Here is a 23,751-nt window from a genome sequence, read left to right as displayed (position 1 = left end):
CTTACTCATTTCTGTGTTCAGAGTTCAACTCCCTTTGGAGCAGTTATTTTTTGGTAAGCCATTGTCTGAGTTTCAGGAGCATTTTAAGCTGCAATAGTGTGAAAGAAGACAGGATTGGACTGATCCTGTGCACACTTTCTGTTGGCCCTCATACCTACTCACAGAGAGTGCCATTCGAGCATGCAAGTAATTCCACTGAAATGAATTGGACTATCTATAGACATAATTGCTTGCCAGGACAGAAATATTATTTACTGTGCGTCACAAGACAAACGTCGTCTTCATGTGTTGAAAACATCCTATGAGAAATCTGTTTTCCAGAATGTAGAAACTCTGGAATATTCAACAAGATATTATTTCTTGTATCTTCATATTATTTTGTACGTCATCAAAAATTCCATTTTTTAAAATCAGTTCAGAATTAATTATTCTCAAGTTAGTGCATTTCATTAAAAAAATTATAAAAGCTGTGATTTCAAAACAGAATAGATACAATTTTCACATGTAAAATAAAGAAACTCCCTGCCAGCTGGTGCTGAAGCACAATGCAGTATTTTGAGTGTATTTTTTTTTTTTTTTTTTTTAATATATAACTTGTCTGTAAGTGCAACTAGTAGATTTTTGGGAATTTGATAAATATTTCAAAAACAATGTAAGTCAAGCTACCCATTGAAACCAAAAGGAAAACAAAAGCAGCAAAGTTATTTTCTTAGATGTGAAGTGTGCTAATCTAGCAATACATGCTAGAAATGTGCCTTCTCTCTGGTATTTCTTACCTGTAAGATACTGTCTCTGCGTAAAGAAAACATAAAATCTCCAAGTCATAATGCACAAATACATTTTAGGAGCTTGTAAGTAATCAGGGAGGAATTGTTGTCCCATTTAAAATAACTTTTTGGGTGATTAATTTTGTGCAGTAATTTGTATCTTTCTGTATTCTCACTATGATCAGCATTACATTAATATATATCAGGGAGCTTAATAGTCGTAGTATGTCAAACTTACTTGTTATCTACTGCAGAGCTTTTAAGGAGATTAAAGAATATTCCCTTTTAATTTTACATATGTGACAGAGATCCAATCACTATTCAGTGCTACTCAATTCTATTGGAAAAGCAGGTACTAAAATTAGATTTTCCATCTGTAGATGTTTGGATATGTGTGTGTTACATGAGAGTAAACTTTTAACTGGACTTCTGTTTATTTTGACTTTCTGTAGAGGAATGAAGGTACTTATTGAGAACAGAGTGGCACAATTTTTTTTGTTTTTTTTGTTTGTTTGTTTGTTTTGGTTGTATTTTTTCATTGAAATAGATATTTCTTTTTGTTTTCAAAAGTCTCCAATAGAAATATGTGGATTCCAGTGGTGTAAAAGTACTCCGTGTATCAAAAACCTGTTCCCTGCAAGGAAGGAAAAGGACTGCTGCATTGGCTATAGCACTGACATTCTCTTCCCTCAGCAGCCATGACCTGAGCTGCAAAAGCTAGTGAAGCACATCTGGAAACTATTTTTGCCTATGCAGCTTGTAACAGACCCTGATGGACTATCTAAGAAAAAGTAAAACTCACTATAAATCAGACAAATGCTGCAAAATCAGGACTGAGGGAGGCAGTAAGAAACAGGTTACCAACTATCTGAACAAGCTGTTGGCTCCTCTATGGCAGGATCTCCCAGGGGATAAATAAGATTGATAATGCAAATTTACATTTTAAATTCTACACTGTAAAATTTTGCAATTAAACATTCTAAGTGTATTTTTCCTAGGTCTGTAGTTAATTTTCTAAAAAAAAAGCAACTTGACTATCAGAGATGTGGTTCTAACTGGAGAGTTTAATAGATGTTCTAGATGCTTATACCTCAGGTAAATATTTATAGTATAAACTTTGAAGTCAAATTTGTCTTCCCTTTCAGATTTGAAATGGTCTTGCTTTCCAGTCACTCCTTAAAGTCACTCCTTAAAGTTTCAACTTTGTGGTGAAATTTCAAACAGTCGTGTGTCAAAGCACTATTTTAAGATTATGTGGATTTTGTTAGGGATAATTAAACACAAAATTAGCAGAACTGTCTCAAGAAAATATAATGGCATTACTGACTAATGTAGAACATACTTGTTCTCAGTAGAGAATATTATTATTCCATCATGTAAATCAAAAGATATTCAGCAAGGTTTAATTACATTTATTTTTCCTCCCTTAGATGAGCAAGAATTGGTACAAAAGAGGACTTTTACAAAATGGATCAATACTCATCTGGCTAAGGTAACATTTGGCTTTGAATATTTTTGTTTTTTGATCAAACTTTTTTTTATTTCTGCATATACAGACTCTGAAATATAGCATATTTCAGATTTGGCTGAGCAGAAAGACTCAACTTGAAAAATAAACTTGAAAAAGGAATCTACGTCATTTGTACACCATCAAGGGTGAAGCTGATTCAGTGTGGTAGTGACTGCTATATCTACAGGCAACTGCTCAGTTCCTTTGGCTGAAACTGATCTGAAAGTATCATATTAGCTTCTGTTCCATACAGAGGAAAGATTTGAAACTGCTTTCCACAAAGAAAAAATATGAAAAAATATTAACATTATAACATACAATGTACTTGAATAAAACTTGATTCAGTTGTATAGTTTGATAGAAACATCTTGGACAAGTTACAAAAAACAGTCTGCTTCTTGGATCCAGTGTGAATTCAGTATCTGATACATATGAGGATTTTTCACAAAACTATTCTTGCTTCTTCTTACCACAACCTAAATTTCATTTCTCATGTTAGTAGAGTAATAAAGGATGTGATCTGCACACAGTTTTCAAGTATTGTTACAACTGGTACAAGCTTTATATAACAATGTGAGCAATGACATTTAATTTGGCACTTCCCAGAGTTTTCTCACAGCACAACTCTACCCATAGTTATTAATTAGTCCAGTAAACCAAAATATTTATATATCAGAGGTGTTTTTTGAATAGATATTTTTAAATTATCAAGATTAATGAATTTGAAAATTGAGCGAGGATTAGCTAAAATTACAGTTTTACTTTCTGTATAAGGAATTGGCAAATAAAGCTCACAAAAAATGAGCAGAGTAAAGCAGGAAGCCTTTACCATGCTATATCATGTGATTTAGTCTGATGAGACTGTACAGTAGAGTAATAATTTTTATTTTTACTTGTAAGGAATTTAAATGAGAAATTTACAGTGAAATGAACTGCACTGACATTAGCAAATTCAGATAAAAGAACAAGGTTATCTTTAGAATTTCTTGACAGTAGGTCTTCACTGGGAATAATATCTGTGTCCCGTTTCTCTTTGAAATATTTGTAAATGGCCACATGTAGCAGAGAATATAAGCACTCTACAAATGCTCCATTTACTTCAGCTGAGATAGAAAGAAATTTAGGTTTTGTTTAAGTGTTTAGAGCAGAGCAAAAGAGAGAAAAAACTTATATTTTGTAATTTTCTATTTCCTAGTTGTATGGTGTTCACTAATAATTGATCATTAATATTTTGTTGTAAGTGACTATTAGATAAACGTATATATTGTTAATTATAAATGTGTGTTGGCATGTGTAATGATAATTTACTAGTAGTAATTGACTGATCCTGAAGAAGCAATAAAGTCATGGTGGTAGCTCAAATAAGATATTTTGCTTTGCATTAAGAGTTGTGAACTCTGCTATACCATAAACCATTGACAACTAGTCCCTTTCGGCAATGAGTGCACAGATGGATCTTGTCACTCTTTGCATCTACATACGTATTTCTTTAAAGACCATTATGCTGTGGAAGAGAACCAAATGCTCACAGTCAAAGAAGGCAGTTAACCAGCCACAAACCCCCCACTTGTAGCAATATGAGTACAGTATGTAGTCTGTGTTAATTCACCTTTCAACAGAAAAATTGTTTCTATGATATTTTTATTGATGGCTGTCAGCAAGTATGCCTCGCTGCCTAAGCAGTGAGTATAATGTTTTGAATTGTTTCTACTGTATGCTATTTCACTGTCAAAGGACAAAAACTGTTTTTATATTATAGGGATTAGACTCAAAAGAGAAAAAGTGACCCATTCCTTTCAAAAGTTTTTGAAGCTCAAGCTTAAATCTTTGGGTTTTTGTTGTTGTTGTTGTTTGTTTGTTTGTTTGTTTATGCATGGAAATACATTTTCTAGATTCACCACAGCTGTAGGAAGTACAAATGGTTCTGTGAAACACATAGAATTTCATTGCATTTCCTAGGTATTGTAACTAGAAATTCCACATTTAGGTTACTTGGTTCTTAAGAAGGATGGTTGCAATTTTTATTATTTAAAAAGAAAGTGGAAAGATGTAACATCTCCATTGTATGGAGAGCTTTGAATTATGATAAAGGAAACTCCTGGAAGTAGACCTATTTTTAGACAGAGTTGTCTGCTCTTTGAACCCGATAAAATGTGGAGCACCACCAAGATGGAACATCATGAAATACTGGCCTGATATTGATTGCACAGAAACAGCAGTACATGATGAACTGACAACAGTCAGAAAAACTCTTGGCATGAAGAAAGAGAGTAGACACTGTCAGAGATCATCCCAGTTTGTGACCATATAACTCTCATGCACATGCCTATTAGGGAGCAGCTTTCTAGCTGCCTCATCACCAATATATTGTGTCCAGAAGATTGCGAGGAAACTCTGCTTTCAAGAGCTTTGTTCCAAGGCTTTCACTATTTGCCAGAAGTTTTACCTGTGAGAATAGCAGTTTCCTGAAATAAGTAATTTCGCAGGCGTTGGTGGAGAAGCGTGTTTTCTTGTGGCTACTGTAAAGCTATTACATTACCTAAATTATTTGTACTGTACACATTTTCAGGACTACTTCTTGTTAAAACCTGTCCTCTATGTATTAACAGCCTGTTTATTGAAATAAGAGAGTTAAAAGGGCACTGTTTTAGATAGTGATAGATTTGACTGACAAGTACTATAAATATTATTAGTATAGTTGCGACTGCATGAAAATTCTGAGGCTAATAACAAGATGTCTGATATATTTATTTATATAGTAACTGACTTTATTCTAAATAATCTTACTTCCCTTCTGAGCTACGTGCACCCTAATTCTGAAATATTATTGGAGTGCTGATCCAAGCCAGATTGATTTTTCCCATAATTATTTATATAACTTTGCTTTCAGTTAGGTGAAGAATATTTTGTCATATGCAACTTATTAATTCTCCTGGTTCTTGAACTTTAGTAATAGAACTGTAACTGAATTTATACTTTAAGTTAGTATTGGCTGCTTTTCTCTTCATATTTAATGAGAATTATTGAATGTGATCTTTCTGTTATCATTCATTTACTAGCTTAAGTGGGAATGTTTTCAAACTGAGAATTTATGAAAAATATGGAAGTTATTGTAGTCGTAGTAGGATTTGTTCCTTCTGTTTTATTTTTAACTTTCTAAACTGCTTGGGAAGTGCTTTGACCAAAACAAGTTCATATGGACACCATGAATGTTAATAGCAAGAATGCCTGAATGAACTTGCCACTTTTACTAATCTGGTACATGTTTAATTGAAAAAGTAGTAGGAGAAAATGATAATAACAACAACAATAAGGATAAAAAAATAAACAGCATCAAAGATTAAAAGTAAAGTAATGTATCTCTAAAATCATGGCTACTGGAGAACTGTTCCATCATTTAATAGAGTTTGAATGTTTTTGAAAAACTACTGGCGAGTAAGTGCTTGAAAGTTCAAAATCAAGAGAAATTCATGTTTTTTAAGCAAAGGCTCATGGAGTTTAACTCTGTTAGATGGAAACATAGGTTTATGGATGGCAAAAAAGAGGAAATTCTACAATGATAGACTTCATCCTTTAGGTATATTGGTTGAGAAGAGAAGAATTAAAAAGAGCAGTGTCTGACTTTGTGAAGGTTAGTGATTTGAAAGAAATGGAAATGAAGAAGTGATTTGATTCAATCAAGAGAAACAAATAATTTGGAGGAATAAAGATGGATATGAAGGATATGACCATTTGTCAGGGACTGCTATGAGTGAAGATTATTCACTTTATTATTATCAAAATCTTGGTCTATTATTTTCTTCTAAAGAGTCATGCTCCAATTAAAACAGTAAGTAATTCAATAACTACCTTAAGTCCATCAAGTCAATTGAAAAAAAAAATCATTTTGTCTTTTTATCTATAAAAAATGAAGAATAGCTTTGAGAATAGGGTTATAATTGATTAAGAAAAACGGAACTTAAAAAATTAAATGAAAACTTAAATGAAATGAGTTTACCAATTGATTGGATTCCGTAAGAGAGAGTAGATATGATTGCTTATATGCTTATTTTATAGTAGAATGTTACTATTTTTGAAGTTGTATTTCTTAATCCAAATATGTTTTCACAATACACAAGATATATAAAAGACTTAGTAAATTACGGGATACTTGAAAAGAAAGATTGCAGTAAAGCAGCCATAGCGTGGTCTGTGCTCTCATCCACAAGGCACTGTCTCGCAGGGAACAAACATGGCAGAAAGAGCTTCAAGGATGGTTACTAACAGGTAGCATAACAGTTTCATCTCGGGTCAGCTTTTATTATTAGGCTGCATGGGTTCATCCGCCCTCCAGAGTTCAGGCTATCTGAATCCATTCTCTGATTCTGACTCAGCAACCTGAAACGTCTCTTTACCACCCACTTGCAGATATTAGGGTCAAGATAACAGATTAAAGTGCTCTATTTGTCCTCTGGCTGTCCAGTTTAATTTGTGCAGTCCTATTAATGATAAATGAGATATGCTTGTGTAGCAGGACTGGAACATTCAAGCTTTCTAACCCGATGCTATTTATATATATTTCTCTAAGGTTCTGGAACTAGACTTCTCTCCACCACTGACTTCCAGCCTTCAAATCTGTAGAAACAATTTCACTTCTCCTCTGTGTAAATTTTGAGGAATCATTATTAAGTCCAAGTTTTAAATGTAGGGTAAAATTACACCAAATAAGTTATATATATAGTTCTGCCTTTTTAAAATGGAAAAAAAAAGACTCCTAGTTATCTTAGTTACTGACAGAGGAAAAACTTTAAGTCAATTTTATCTGCATGATAACAAATGTGATTTACAGCTTTCTGCTTACTGTATGTTTTCACAAGTTCTGCATGTAACTCTAATGTTAAACAAAGAGTGAACTAGCATTCACAAAATTAACTTGCGTGAAGGAACTAGTCATGTTAGATTTAGGGCCCAGTTCCTCTCACTTCAATCATAAAAGTTGACATTAATAGGAAGGAGCATCAAAACATAAGTGCTTAAGTATTTATGAAATTGTGGCAGACAAGTGGGCTGGCAACAATAGAATAACTGTGGAATTTCACGTTCCCCTTCCTGCTTTCATGTGTATTTCACAGTAGAGGCAAATTCAGTAAACAGATTTGTTCCTGTTTGTGCATGTGGCTGGATTTTCATGCATTTTTTCAGCAGTTTTTGAAATATCATTTGAAAATTAATGCAGTAAAGGTAGTTATCCAGTGTTCACATTGGCATTCATAGTGGTTCCAATAACTGTTGTTTGTGTAATACAGTGTATTCATTAGAAAAGTTAGTTACATGGAGTGAGGAAAATATTCCTGTAGCAAAAATTCAAATGAGAAATGAAATGTGAAAAAAGTTGGAACACAACAGCGAAGTTTAGCACGACTTTTTAACAAGGAGTATATTGACAGGTCAAGAGGTATTGGGTTTAAATAATAAAAAACAGTAGATTTAGATTAGATATCAGAAGAAATTCTTTACAGTGAAGGTGCCGAGGCAATGGCTCAGGATATCCAGAACAGCTGTGGATGTCCCATCCCTGGAAGTGTTCAGGGTCAGGTTAGATGAGGCCCTGGACAGCCTGATCCAGCGGGTGACAGCCCCGCCCATGGCAGGGAGTTGAAGACGGATGGGCTTTAAGGTCCCTTCCAACCCAAGCTTTTCTGTGATTATACTGGTTACCAGAGAATAAACCACTGTGTTGTTCTGACTTTCCTTTAAGAGTTGTAATCAGTAAAAATCTCTTGAATACTTATTTTAGAGACTCAACAGGACTTAATATCTACTCATCTGATAGCCATGATATGCAGCCAAAATATTAACTAAAATCAGTGAAAGCCAAGAGTGAAAACAAAATTTTCTAACTTTGAAAATATTGAATATACTCCAGATTTTAGCTTTATGCTTATAACTGAGTAGCTTCAGCAATGTAACAGGCTGTGATGATCCTAAAACACTATATACTGAATGCTGAAAAGACTGCATGAAAAATTTAATGAAGTAATTCTTAAACAGGCAAAAAGAACGTTAGAGAAGTGCATGAAATAAGTTTTTGAAATCCTACAGTATTAAAGAATATCTTACTTATAAACTTTTTGACAAAATTCTTTGGTTAAAATCAGAACGTTCTTTGATGAGCAACAGACTTTAATTCAACAGTTCATCGGGTCTCCACTGAAATTTCCTATGCCTTGTTGCTTGATTTGGTATTACATAAGCTTCTCTGGGTAAGCAAAATGATATTCTACATACTTTATTGTATATACTCTTTCAACAAATTTAGTACAGTAGTTAGTTTATAGCAACGATGACATTTAGGAACAGTCGTATCACAAGAAGAGAGGTGCATTCTACAACCAAATTCATGTGCTTTGTAGGAGCAATATGAATTTGGAATTAATTGTAAAGGTTATTTTTTCATCTCCCATTAAACATTTATTTAAATTGCTATATTTAGAATTGATCCCTAACAGGAATTGATGAGGATATGTTTTGTTTATACTTGCTTCACTTACAAACTGATCTTTCCTGCAGTTTCAGGAAATACTATGAATTAGTTAAAAAGCATCAGTTTATACAAAAAATGTTTGACTGACAAGCCTCACAGAAAGAAATATATGATGGATACACCACCATTAGATACTCCTCTTCTGACACAGTAAACTAAGTTTAGTAAAATCCAAATCCGAAATATGGAATTAACAGATATTTCACAGAATTACAGTCTGGATGGAAGAGTTTATAAAGATCATCTAGCTTTAACCCCTGGCTATGGGCAAGGACACCTCACATTAGACCAGGTTGCCCAGGGTCCCATCCAAGCTCACCATGAACACCACCAGGGATGGGGCATCACAACCTCTCATGTTCCGGTGTCTCACCACCTTCTGAATAAAGAGTTTATTCTTAACATTTAAATGTAAATCTCGCCTCTTTTAGTTTAAAAATAATTCCACTTGTTCTATCACTGTGTACATTTGTAATACCTTCCTGAATGATTTATTCCATGATTTTCCAAGGAACAGAGGTGAGGCACACCAATGTGTTGTTCCCTGGATCTTTCTTTCTCCCTTTCTTAACAATGGGAGTGCTATTGTCTGGGGGGTGAGGGAGGTTGGGGAATTTTACTCAAACCTGGAGGTACAGAGACATGAGAATCATGAGAAGTACAGATGCCAGTGAAAACTGAGGCAAAGAATTGTTGAATGTCCAGCAACAAACCCACAGGGTTCTATCTCCTTATAATTAGTTGTTAAAATCTTCAGATAGTGAAATACCTTATAAATTGTATTACACAATACCATTTTGATAGTCTGTTTAATTAACTAATTTTCATTTTAAGAGGAATATCACATAGAAGACCATGCAACAAGGCTATTTTACTTGTCTTTTGTTCCCTGTTGTATTAGTGTTAATGTACATGATGTATGATGGTAAACACTGACAGTGCAATTACACAAAGCTCGCAGCAACAAAAAGTAAATTTCACTCTTTGATTCTCACAGTTCAGAACAGTCAGTCTTATGGACTTTGATGTAATTTGTTCAATGGTTTCTTTATTCTTTCTCTTATTTGTTTGAATGTTTTCTCATCCTTTCCTTAGTTTTTCCCTGTATTAATATTTGATCTATGTTGAAAGGAGAGTACTGTGTTAGTTTGACTAATGTCTTTGGGGGGTACTTTCCTTGCTTTTCTTTAGTGTAATGCCTTCAAATCTAGTTTTTCTAAATGCTGTCGGAAAGGGGTGACCCAAAAGGATGTTTCAAAGCAAGAACTTGAAATGGATGATGAGAGGTTGTCTGTAGCATGAAATGATGCACATTGGGAACAAGAGGTACACCTCTTGTTTGGTTTGCACATGAATGCCAGATAGGTATTGACTTTATTTTGGAATAACAAAAATTTTGGAGTGTACTGTGCATTGAGAATATGGATAGCAGAGCACTCAGGCTGTAACGGATCTGCGTTGTTCTCAAACAGTTCATCTGACAGGCACATTACAGGTACAAGGTTTATGGGGCACTCTAAATCTCTCATACCCTTTAATCAGAAGGTATCCTAAATCATCCTCCCTAAAAGGTTCCCTCTCTTCCTTACTTTAGAGTGAGCTTCAGGAGACAAGCTTCACTACTGGAGCATTTACTTCTATGGTGAAATTTTTCAGGCCTTCAGCTGCTGTTGGATTAGGATGGCAAATGGTTGTCTTTAATGATGTATTATTTTAATACATATTTCTTCATTTTAATCACACAATAATACCAATAAAACCAAAGCTATTTCAGATTTCAAGGAGGAAATGATAACACAGAACGTGAAGACGATTAATTATATTTTCATCAACTGCCTGTAACAGGACAAATTAAACTCCAGTGACCTGATTGCTTCACTGATTTATTTGGTGTTATATTAAGGAAGAACATTAGCCATTATGTATTACATTACTAGAAAACAAAAAGTAATATGACTTAATATACTCTTACAATGTGTTGCAATAGTGTTGTTTCATATATTCAAGAACATACACTCTCTATTATTGCAGCTATCAGAGCATGCCACATCTCAAATGAAGTCCACTTTAGACCAGAACTATGTCTCAATGAAATTTTAGTTCATCCAAAATGAACACTGAAGGCTCGGTATTTTGATTATGGGAGGTAGAAATTTTTGCTATCTGCTGTTTTTTTAATAACTACCTTTTCATGAGCAAGCAGCATTTCATTTCTTAGGATCATCAAATGTATGTTTCCATGGAAGAAAAATAACAGATCAAGATTTTGTACAAGCATTCTTTTTAGAAGCACCCCAAAAATAAATTACTAAGCATACAATAATTTAAAACTAAATTTGTAGTCTGTCCTTACAGTCAGTTAGCAGATATAAATATTATCATTATGTGAATTAGCAGGAATATGAATTCTAACAAACTCATAGAAGCTGGAGGGTGTTTATTTCCTTTAATTCAACAGAACCAAGTTTCACTCTAAATTTTTGGTTACTCTGAAATATTGTGTGATCATTAAAGTGCTGACCAGATGCTAGCCAAACTGGCTACAAACTGGTATGTATTTAAGAGATTGGAGTTCAGAGGTGGGAGTTTGTTACTCAAAATTCCTGAAACATCATCTGTTTACATGTTTTTCAGTTTTATCGTTTTTGTGTTTGCAAACGTAAAGACACATGTTAAGCAATTTGTCTTAAGTAGAAGTTGTCATAGTGCTAACAGCACTGAAGCCTGCAAGGCCTGACTGAAAGAAAGGAGAGAAAATATGACAATTTAGTGAAACAACAGTTAGCTGTATGAAAGCAGCAGCAGCACTGCTCAGAAGCCACATTGCTTCAGGGATTTTTTCTTCACACAGCTCATTTCTCAAATAAGGAAAGTGAAATTTCTGTGACATACATAACACCAGGCAAAATATGCCAATAGACTGAAACATGACTGTAATAGTACGTTAGTAAAATGAGTGTATTTTACAGACTCTAGGCAGCTGTTTTGTTTCTTTGGTTATTTTAGGGAGCAGAAGGCTTTTTCCAGAAAAGTTAAAGAGTCAAATAATATGATAGCAAAGAAAGGGTTAAAAAGCAAAACAATATTAAACATTGTAAAACATATAGAAGGGGACTCAACCACTCCTTGGCCTTCTTTTTGAAAGGAAGGGAGACAAGACAGTGCTGCTGCTGCCTTTATAATATCTGGTCTCCTCACTTTTCAGCGCAATCCTCCCATGATGGTCAGTGATTTGTTTGAAGACATCAAGGATGGGGTAATGCTGATAGCCCTTTTGGAGGTTCTCTCAGGGCAGAAGCTGGTAAGAAGTTCCTTTCTTCTGAATCTGTGAGATGGTTGCACAACTTTTCTAGGATATGATCTAGTTTGGTTCTATATTTGAGTACTCTTGAAAACAAACAAACAAACAAAAAAAGCAAAATAAATTTATTCACAGACTGGACTATTTGGTTACAATGCAAAATGAGATAACTGCAGACTGATAATCTTGATTTCATATATTTTATTTCATTTTTGTCTTACTGGTTCATAAAAATAACTTGATTATGTTAGTCTTTACAATTCACCTTGCTGTTACTATAGTGTTACTACTGTGACACAAACATGGTCTGAAACCCAAGCTGTATGTCCTGAAGAAATAATGACAGGTTTTTTTGTCTAATTCATGGCTTTCTTCTTAAGTTGTGAGCCCCCAGATATCATGGGGTCTAATATTCATGTGCACAGACAGATACATAGCCACAGTAAAGAGCCTTAACTGATACCAAATGGCATTTCACAGACACAGTGTAATGAGGCTACAATTTGTACATGTCAGATAAGTTTTCTCTTGGGACCCAAGTTAGTAATGTGTTTTTGATGGTGAGAGAAATTAAACATTTTTAGCCAAGACCTCTTACTTTTTCCAAACCAGCTCATGTATCATGGGGCAGTACCTCAGAACTGAACAACTACCATTCAGTTTGCCTGTTCCCTTACATTCACAAAATTTGCATGTTCCATTCTTTTGCCTCTTGTTCATACAGCAGGGGTTAGCTGAAATTAATAGTAATTCATATTGCAAGAGTGATTGTAAAGAGATTTTAATGAGAAGTAAGCTATGCTTTCAAGGGTATTCCTGCTTTGTTGAAATGTACCAATTTCTGTTTCTGTTCATATGAGAAGTCTCCCTCTTGTGACAACATAATGGTAAAACAGGGAAAGAATTTTAGAGAAGGTACCGATTAACTGACATTTGCTAGATAATATCCTGCCCATACAAATCACAGAAGGAGAGCAGTTTCTGATTGTATAACATGTGTAACAGAGTATTATGTTCTGTAGTAACTTCAGAAAGAATTTTAGAATTTATAATAAATGTTTGTTAAAGGTAACTTTATCAATACAAATTTAAATGGCAGTAGTTATATATTTACATTGCAATATAATATTAAGGGGACATTCTAAATTCAAATTCAGAATATTAGGAGCCTAAAATATGTTCTTGATTTAATTCAAGGATTTATAATTTTTTTGTTGTTATTATTTTTAACTTACATGCCTGAAGTTCAGCAAAATTTTCTTCATGGCACACTGAATTTTAATAATAATGACCAGCTCGATTTCTCAGGCAAAAATATTCTAGAGACTTTACTTTTAACTTCTCTCAGATACATGTAATAAACATAATTAGTTTATTTTATGTAAGAAAAATACTCTCTGATTTTATGAAGTCTACAGACTGAAGCTGAAATCTTTCACCTTTAAATCTTTGAATTTATTAAACAACTAAAACTATTTGATATTAGATCTTTGGCATTCATGTTTCCAACTTCTCTGTTGGTTTTATGCAAAAACACAATTTGACTGCTCCTAGAAACATCTGTACAGGTAAATCAGGCTATGGCATATACATATGTGTTTGTAATTATGTGGAATATTTTTTTTCAGCAAAGTGAATACATCTAATTGGAGTGTACACTTTTCTTTTCCTTAAAGCCTTGTGAGCAAGGACGTCATCTGAAGAGAATTCACTGGGTTGCCAACATTGGCACAGCACTTAAGTTTCTAGAAGGAAGACGGGTAAGTTCGATAGCACAAAAGCTGCTGTAAAGTAAAAATGTCAAGATTCAACACTAACATGTAGCAACCGACAGGAAAAATTTTCCAGGGTTTTTTAGTTAGAATCACCTTAGCTTATCTTTTTCCTTTTATTTTCTGTATTCTTTAACTCTTCCCTGCTTCCCTGTTTCTGTTCTCATCAAAGTTAAGAACAATTTTCAGTTCAGTAGAGGCATTCCTTTATGACTATACATACAAAACACTGCTTGAAATTATACATGTGTGAATTTAGAGCAGTATGACCCTTTATTAGCATAACAGAAGTCCAAGTTAATTCCTGGATTGATTCTTGTAGTCACCACTATGACAATTTTAGATGTAATATACAAGATGTAACAAAGCTTTATAAAAATTCAACATATAGATAGAAAACGATAGATAGATGATTAGAGTGGTGAGGTACTTCTAGTACAAAGACAGTCTACGAGAAGTCTATGGGGAGACCTTGTACTGGCCTTTCCATTCCAGAAGGGGGGCCTATAATCAAGAGGGGCCTTTTTACCAGGGCCTGTATTGATAAGGCATGATGTAATAATGTTTATCTAGAAGAGAGTATGTTCGTATGGAATATTAGAAATTCTTCATTGTGAGGGCAGCAAGGTACTGGAACAGGTTACTCAGAGAGTCTGCAGATGCTGCATCCACAGAAGTGTTCAAGGCCAGATTGAATGAGACTCTGGGCAGCTTGATCTAGTGGGAGGCATCCCTGCCCACAGCAGGGGACTGGAACTGTATGATCTTTAAGGTTGTATCCTGCAAACTCTTCAGTGATTTTGAGAAAAAACTCAATGTATTCTAGGTATGAATATAAAATAAAAGCAATCTTCCTGTGCTACACTGACATATCTATTTTTTTAATTAGAATTGGAGACATTCTTTTTATTTCTGCTTTTCAGTTTATTTTTTTTTCAATGCAGGTATAAGAAGGAATGGATTTTTTTTCTCTGTAATGCAATGCAACAGGAGTTTGGAGACTTTTCTTCTCTATTAGTTATTTTTTGTATGTGCTGTATATTGGTATATCAGATTGCCTTCTAGAGGGAAATGGAAATAAACAATATGCGAGATAGATTGGTGTGCATTAGTAGGTGACTTTTGGCTGAATGCAGCTTAGACAATGCATCTATACAGTCTATCTCCCTTTTCCTCTCAGAGGAGGTGGGGACGCATTCAGACAACAAATGCTTTTTCAGTGGCTAAACGCAGTCCCTGATTTTTACTTGCAGGCAAATGAAGGGAGATGAGTGGCTGCCTGGGGCACTTGGTGTGTGCTGGGGGTCTCCTTCCTCCCTGGGCTCTCCTACAAGTAACATTTATTACAGATTTATTCAATTTCATATTTTCACAATCCAGACAGATTTTGGCTGTCATACTGAGAAATACACTTGAGATTTTGCTGATGTTATTCTGGACCAAACCTTTTTTATTGTTTTTATTTTGGTTTGTTTGTTTGTGTTTGGTTTGAGTTTTTCTTTTTGATGCTTCTAAAGTGTATATTTAATAGATTTAAATTCTTCTTAATGAATTATAAGACAAATGTAACAATAACTAGAATAGATACATTATGCCCCCATGAGCAGTAGCCTAATCAAAAGATTTAGTTGAGTCCTCATGACTCTTTTTATCTGTAATATCCATAAGTAAAACCTTGCTTTCTAGAAAAAGAAAAGTTTTTGTGGGAGTTGAGCCAGCTAAAAGAATGAGACTTACGGTGCTTTTTTTCTTTAGGTAGATATTGGCATTGTCTAGTGGGCTTCCAGATGTTGATTCAAGGGACTGCAGTTTTTGCTTTGTTTTGTGGATACAAACAATGTCACTAGAAGTCAATCTCATGCTTTTCTTGAACCCATTCTCCAAAGTTTTTCCATAACCCTTTTCCATGGCCGTGTTTGGAGTGCCAAAACAGTTTAGTAGCCCCCTCCTAAATGTCAAGACTAACGGCAGAATTTCTTAGTTTTGCTGAGTGAATGATTAGTGTATTTTCTGATATTCTGATACTACCTATTCTATTCAATTTTCTTAAACATTGTCTACATGTTAGTTCCTTTATACATAGCAAAATTATACTTTCTTTACATTTTAAACTTAACACATTTACTTAATCACTTAAACATTATTTTTGTAACATTTTTTCCTTTTACTTTTCATGCTAGTCTGTATACCGAGGATCTCCGGTTTGTACAATGTTTTTATGTAATTTTTATCACTTTTTATCTTTTCTATAAAAGTTAAATATTATTTCTACAATATTAGCATGCTATGGACCTAAAACTCTTTAATTATGTGTAACTACATGCAAGTGAAATTACATAATTATGGGATACTTTCATATTAAGAAACTCCTAATTTGTTACAAAAATGTATTAAAATATAAAACCTATTTATTTTGTAATTGTTATTGTTTCTTGTGTGTAGTAATAATATGTTTTCTTTCCTAAATAGATAAAGCTTGTCAACATAAACTCAACTGATATTGCTGATGGTCGGCCTTCTATTGTGCTTGGCTTGGTGTGGACCATAATTTTATATTTTCAGGTACAACATTTTTTAAACTCAGTGTTGCTTCCTCAAACAGTGGTTGAGCTTATTGTTGCAAATGAACTAGTGCATTTTCAGTATTTAATTACATGTTTGATACTATATAATTAACTAAGGATCTGATGCTGAATAAAGCAGCAGATACAGCTGCTTCACATTGCTTAAACTAAGATACCTGTCTTGGTAATGAGCATAGAATGTCTTTCTTCTATCATTAGACTACATACTTCCAGTAACTCCGAAGAATGCAAAAGAACAGTAAAAGAAAACTATGGAATTTGGATTCTTTTTATAAGCGCCATTACCAACCTCGTTGGTGACTGTACTCCATCTAATTCCAATGCATGTGATGTCACACAGCAATTAAGCTTAACATAATACAAATAAACATGCTGATTTCACTGGAAAGTGAAGATATTTGCAAGGATAATACTTAGATGTAAACTGTTTAGATGGAGACCAATCTTACATTATCCTCTGGATATAATTTTTACGAGTTACAGCCAGATTGTCAGTCAAGTTAATGGTTTATTTTTGACAGAAACCATGATGCAAATAACTGCTATAAATGCTCACCAAATTTTGCTAAAGCACGCTACCTAAAGTACATGGACTACTTCATCACAAGTTACATCTAAGCAGAGCCACAATTAAATTTATGCCAAAAGAGTACAATGTTAAATTAAGAACTATCAAGGTGATCATCAAGGTCATTTAAGTTCTTTAATTTAGCAAGTGTTCTTTGAAATTACCGAACCATTTTATAATATGCATTAAAGCTCAATTTAAGCCATTGTCGATCATTTCAATGATAATTTGTTGTACTAGATAACACATTCGCACATTATTGTAGCTGTATGTAGTCAGGAAGGTCAATGATTGCTAGGTTTTCTATATTTCAGAAATTACAACCATTATATAGGTACAGACATACATTAAAATCTTTGAGCCCACTTTGGAGCACAGTTGAAAAATACAGCATCTAACAGTGACAGCTTCTGACCAACTTTACTTTGTCAGTCCTATTAGTTTATTATTTAAGAGACAGGTGGAAATTAAACGGGTTATCCACAAAGCCAATCCATTAACTTCTTTTTTTCCGCACAGATTGAAGAGCTCACCAGCAATCTTCCACAGTTGCAGTCATTGTCTAGCAGTGCGTCTTCTGTAGAGAGTGTTGTCAGTTCAGAAACTGCAAGTCCCCCAAGCAAACGGAAGGTGGTAACCAAGGTCCAAGGAAGTGCCAGGAAGGCTTTGTTAAAATGGATCCAGTATACAGCAGCAAGGTAAGTAACCTGCAGATGAATTACATTTGTATTTTAGGTGCAAACTTTTTCTTTAGAATTTAAACTCTCTCAGTCAGAGTCTATCCTTTTGCTCTGTGTTTATATAGCACTGCTCTCTGATCATATTCTTTATGATAACAGAGGCTGCTAACTATTCTGCCATAACAACAAGCAAGTAATTATTTATAATTTGAACTAATTTTACAAGCAATCACATTTTATAGGCTCTGAGTAACGAATGGGATTATCTTTGATAGAAGGAGGAACTGAAAGGGGAATTAGCTATCTGAATGACTGCATTATTTCTGCTGCCCAAACACTTGGTGCTATAATGCTAGCCCCACACTGACAGCATTACTCAATGACAGCACATGTGAATTCTGCACTGAATTTCAATGCTTCCTGTTAAAAGACAGGTGATGAAAAATCATGAAAATTCTTCTGCGGTTTTGAGATAAAAAGGACTTATTACTATATAACTGCCCTGAATTTTCTTTCTTTTTAAACAAAGTCTGTTGTGCCAAGTAAAACAAAATTTATTTCAGAGTTATGCTCGCTATTCCTTGTTAACCTTAAAAGTCCTGCTTGTGTTTTGTAGAATTATTCCAAGATTTCTCATCTTCCAAAATTCATGTAAAAAAATTATATTCAGTTGAAGAAATAATAGTAATTAATGGCTTCCACTGTAAGAATTAAAAAAAAAGACATTAAATTTTTTTTTGTAAATAAAAGGACTTTTTAAAATTAAGTAATCAGCACCATTTGAAAAAAAAATCAATCATGCATTAATGTAAAGGAAAATGAAAAGTTTTGGAATAGTGCCTCTGACAAAAGAAATATAGAGACACAGACTTCCTCCAGTTTTCCAATAAGCAGGTAGAACACAGTAAAACTTATAGTGCAATATGGTCTGATTTGGCACTTTCCCTATTGAGGTCTTGTTAGGAAGGGACATTCTACTGATAGTGGTCAGCTGCAATTTCTAGACACATCAACACAAACAAGCAGAGGCTCGTAAATCACATTTTCAACACTATGGAAAGAATAGGTTAAATGTGTTGGAAGAAATGTAGAGCAAGAATAGTACTTTTTTTGCCTACACCTCATTTACTCTGTAATTTGCAAAGGGTAGTTAGGACACATTGAAGTCTGTGGTAGTTTTCAGTGATTGCAGTGGTCTTTGAATTAAACATTCCTGCAGTGTTATTGTTCCTGTGAACTTCACAATGGCAAGACTACCTTAATGTCAAATGTGTCTTCCAAGGAAGCTTGCAGTTTGTGGACAATTGTACTTTTCAGAATTATTTTTAAAAGCAGCAGTCAGAAGTGTGATTCAGTTCTGATTCTTCTCTCATTATTTATTGGCATTTCTTCATTGTTTATGTGCATTTTTCATTGAAAATATAAGAATTCTGGAGGAAATAATAGTCTCACTCATGTTTTGATGAGAATAAAAATATATTTGTATTACGTTTTCACCTGATTTTCACCCAGTGATGTCATTTATAGTATTTTAATGCTTTCATTTTAAAAGGTAGCAGATTACTGCCATTCTTCTTATGTATTTATTTTTGTATGATGCTGATGTACTTAACTGTGGTAGTTATAATGCAGGGAGATATAAACTACTCTCTATTCATGGAGAGCAGTGGAAGGAACTGCATACATCCACAGACTGTGTGTGCAACTTGGTGTATTTCATTAGGCTTATTGCCACTAGTGAGCTCATTGTAGAAACATGCAGTATGCGTACTAAAAGATTCTGTTTAATTTATGCACTGTACAGATGGAACTGTAGCAGAATTGACCAGCCCTGTAGGAACAATAGGTGCTTTAGGCCTAATGATAAGTAGTCATTGTCTGGAGCATCCTTTCTCCTCCTGGATTTCCCTTTGTCTTGATGTTTACATGAGTAACTATTTTCTCTTTTATCTTCTTAAGGCAAGTTGGAATTGAAATCAAAGACTTTGGACAAAGTTGGAGGAGCGGTGTTGCATTTCATTCCATTATTCATGCTATCCGTCCAGATTTAGTGGACATGGAGAAAGTAAAAGGAAGATCAAACAGGGAAAACCTGGAAGAAGCCTTCACACTCGCAGAAACAGAGCTAGGGATTCCGAGGCTCCTTGATCCAGAAGGTATCTACATTTAAAAATGCTTGAACTGTTTGAATGAGTTAAACCAAACATGCTGATTTATAGTGTTTAAATTTTTAACTATTATTTTCTGCCATTTAGCTATCACTTACTGTACTGTGTTCTATACTTGTATAGATGTGAATGTTGACAAGCCAGATGAAAAGTCTATCATGACCTATGTAGCCCAGTTTTTGAAGTACTATCCTGATCCTCATCATACAGTGGCTGATGTGCAGGAGAATGACGTAAGTTTCTCTTGCATACTTATAGAAATCAGTTTATCACGGAGTGGGCTTCCTAAACACATCTTGTAGCCCTCATAGTTTATTATTATATTGTTTTGATCTGCAATTCAAGTGAAAAGCAAGCACAATAAAAAAAGCTAAGAAAGATTAACTGAGAATAAAGGAACCAGTGCTACAGTGTTGCATAAATGGAGAAAAGAGAATGGTGATCCTGCCGAGATTTTCCTTTCAGCCAAAGCAAGGAGAAACAGATATGGTAAATGGTAGCAAACCAGTGGATCCTACAGTTTTCTGAAAGTTTTTCAAGCATAATACTAATAAGATTGAAGCTGTTTGTTGTCTGAAACAATACGTCACTTCTGTTTCTATCGCAGTGGAACCGTGGATAGGAAAAGGAGCTGTCCTAGACAATGGTTAGAGGCAGTTTGTGGACTTTTAGGCCTGAGAGGCAGTTAAGATTCTGACTTGGATTTCTTTCTATTGTATAATAAAATTAGACTTCTCTAAGGAATTGCTTTGCTATTTTCTTGTTTGTTTGTTTTTCTTGTTTGTGCTTTGAATATGATAGTATATTGGCTTTGCACTAGGATGTAGTGCAAAGGATTGTACTCAGAGATGCCAAGTGATTTTGACTCACTTCCTAATCCTGATCATTTACTTCCTTCATGCCAAATGGTAGGAAACACTGCTGAGACAATCTGCTCAGTCCCAGCAAGAGAGAAAGAGGCAATACTTTTGTTTATGTTTCTTTGGTTTCCTTACGGACACTCACAGAAGAGCTTTGAAATGAGTGAATCTCCTTCCTTCTGGCTATGTTTAGCTTTACTAGGTGTGGCTAATAGCCTTGCTGTAGCTGCATAGTAGCTGTAGCTTTGCTGTCTGATTCCAGAGCCTGAGGAAGTCAGTAATCTTCTTCGCCTCTCACCTACCTCCTGCTGTTAAAAGCCACACGTATGCACTTACTATGAGGTTGGAGTCATCTGACTAAGAAGTCACTACTGAGATAGTCAATCTAAATTCATTTTGACAAACAGAAAAATACAGTAACATCTGCTGCTCTATGCATCTTGTTCTGTAGCAAGTACATAACACAGGTCAGATGAAATACACCCTGAAAGTGCTTAATTTTAGGAAACAAGGAATTAAGAATACCCTAGGAATTTAGCAGATAATAATCTTGACAGGTTATCTCTCTCAGGTACAGGTACTCCAACACTATGATAATTATTTCCTTATACTAGACTTCAGGGGGAATAGGAAAAGACTAAGAATAGAGGGAGTATATCACTCACAGGAAAATAAAGTCTGCATGGATTTGTTTTAATCAGATTCCAAGACATCAATCACTAACTAAGGGTCAGGTTCATCTAAGGAAGTTTAAATTCTTTTGAAATGCTACGCAGTGTTAAGATAATTTATTCATCTTAAGAAAAATGTCCATCTAGAAATGTGTCTATCTCTTGCTGATTGTAGATTGGCAATATACAAGAATCTAGATTTTAGATTCTTAGAGATGGATGAATCCTATATAAATAAATAAATAAAACACAACAACAACCAAATAATGCAAAATTCCTAAGGAAAGCTATATGATGGATATAGGAGCTTTAGGTTAGAGTGAATAGAGACAATAAACATTGTTCTACCTATTGCTGCACTGTTAGCTGTAGTTATCATTAAGGCATACAATTCACTTATATGGTTTCCTCAAATGTTGCTATTTAAAACAACACAAAACTTTTATATGTCTGATCTGATCTTGCATATGTCTCTGTACCCAAAACAGAATCAACGAATTATAGTTCTTGAAAAAGAATATATAATCACAGAATAGCTTATATCTGATACGCTGTTAGCTCTGTGCACTGAGAAAATGAGTAATCTCTCCTTTACTTTTTTCCAATCAGTTCATTTAGCCAAGATGTACATTAGAAAGACCATGTACTGTGCATCCCAGAAAAACAGCAACCAATATACTAAAGATGTTTTTCCTGATGTTCCGAGAAAGCCCCTTGTGTTTCATTCTGTGCCCACTGCCTCTTGCCTTGGCAGTGGGGTCCTCTGAAATGAGCCTAGAACTGTCCTCTTTGCACTCTCGCCTAGGGGTTTTATATACAACTATGAGATCTCTCTTCTCCAAGTTAATAATCCCATCTTTTTCAGCTTTTACTCATTGGAGAGCAGTTCCAGTCCCTTCAGTGTATCTGTAGCACTTTGTTAGGCCATAACCATCTCTCTCCTGTGCTGAAAAGCCCAGAAATGGACAGAACACACCAAGTGTGTTCTAATCAGCTGAGGAGAGGGGAAGGATTATCTCCTTTGGCCTACTAGCTGTGCTATTAATGTGGATCCATGTTCACAGTAAATTTATGTAATCTGGTGATTTAAATCATGCTTTATCTACTTTTTACCAGTCCATGCACAATTTACAATGTGGGCTAAGAAATGGAAAGACCCACTGCAGTGCAGAAATTCATATGATACTTAATATGTATTTTAATATTAATACTTAATTATAAGATTAAAATATACTACTTAATATAAGATTATTATACTACTTAATATAAGATTAAAATTTTATTTTCTAGTACTCCCTTTAAATATACAATAAGTATGGAAATAAATATTTGTGTCTATGTATTGTTGAACTTCATGTTGTGTTGAATTTTAAGAACTAGAATCTCTCCATAATATAATGCAATATCGTTGAATGACATTTGCCAAAGATTATCTGGATATTTTATTTAATCTTGTTATTTTGCAGTCAACAAGATCCAACTTCATTAATTCTTGCTTCCCTTTTTTCACTCAGTCCACAACCATGTAAACTACTGTCCTTATATTTCTTGGACTCTGTGTGTAGTAGTCTACCAAACTCATCATGATTTTCTTGAGAATAGATCAAATATCTTAAAGAGAAAAGATCTGTGTAAGAGATTTGATTATCTGAAAAAAATCATAAAGAATCCCACAGTACAAAAAAGAAAAAAAATCCTTTCCCTGTGACATATATCACAAATATTTAGAGAATTTAGAGAAATAGAGGACTCAAGTTTGCCAAAAGTTTAACCAAGAATACTTGAGAGCTTATATCTATCCAGTATCATTTTTTCAATGTATTTCACTGTTTCGAGCAAGTGACTGCGGTATGGGACTTTACACACATTGCATAATGAACTGGCTCCATTTAGATCCTTTTCTATGAAGTTGTTTTATGCTATCATTTTGATCCAAGGACAAAAGTGTTGGAATTGACAGTTATGACTCAGAGGACTAGGGAGTCAGGTATAGAGTGGACATAGATCACTGATAGGCATGAGAATTTTGATGGATGTGCCGAATTAAAGGGAGTCTAATATATCATGCCTGGATCAGCTGTGCTCATATATGAGTCCGTGTAAGCAACACACCACAAATAATCAGTTACTCTAAAGTAAGTAATTGCTTTTTCCAGATAAAACAAATCACATAGTGACTAGTAATCCAGAAATCAGATGTAGTAGAGAGATCTTCACAAGATATGATACTGGCACGTGCATTTGATAATATTTTAAGTACATCTTTAATTGCATTCTTGCACATGTAGCTCTTGTATTGTTCTTTCTGGATTTTCTACCTGCTTTGTTTTATTTTGTTTGCTTTTT

General features: G+C 34.4%; 1 protein-coding gene across 9 annotated transcripts in view; it reads left to right on the top strand.

Annotated features, from left to right (window-relative positions):
• Positions 1-23,751, top strand: part of SYNE1 (spectrin repeat containing nuclear envelope protein 1) — a 286,469-nt gene that overhangs the window by 44,913 nt on the left and 217,805 nt on the right. For all 9 annotated transcript variants that reach the window (XM_010707196.3, XM_019612919.2, XM_010707198.3 and 6 more), the window contains exons 3-9: positions 2,198-2,259; positions 12,006-12,101; positions 13,778-13,861; positions 16,343-16,435; positions 17,546-17,724; positions 19,666-19,862; positions 19,998-20,107. In XM_010707196.3, the coding sequence (XP_010705498.1) occupies positions 2,198-2,259; positions 12,006-12,101; positions 13,778-13,861; positions 16,343-16,435; positions 17,546-17,724; positions 19,666-19,862; positions 19,998-20,107 (821 nt within the window). The remainder of the gene's footprint in view (positions 1-2,197; positions 2,260-12,005; positions 12,102-13,777; positions 13,862-16,342; positions 16,436-17,545; positions 17,725-19,665; positions 19,863-19,997; positions 20,108-23,751) is intronic.

Source organism: Meleagris gallopavo, chromosome 2 (genome assembly GCF_000146605.3).
Source record: "Meleagris gallopavo isolate NT-WF06-2002-E0010 breed Aviagen turkey brand Nicholas breeding stock chromosome 2, Turkey_5.1, whole genome shotgun sequence".
NCBI classification, from domain to species: domain Eukaryota; kingdom Metazoa; phylum Chordata; class Aves; order Galliformes; family Phasianidae; genus Meleagris; species Meleagris gallopavo.
Note: the sequence above shows the minus strand (reverse complement) of the source record. Positions and strands in the feature narration are given on the sequence as shown.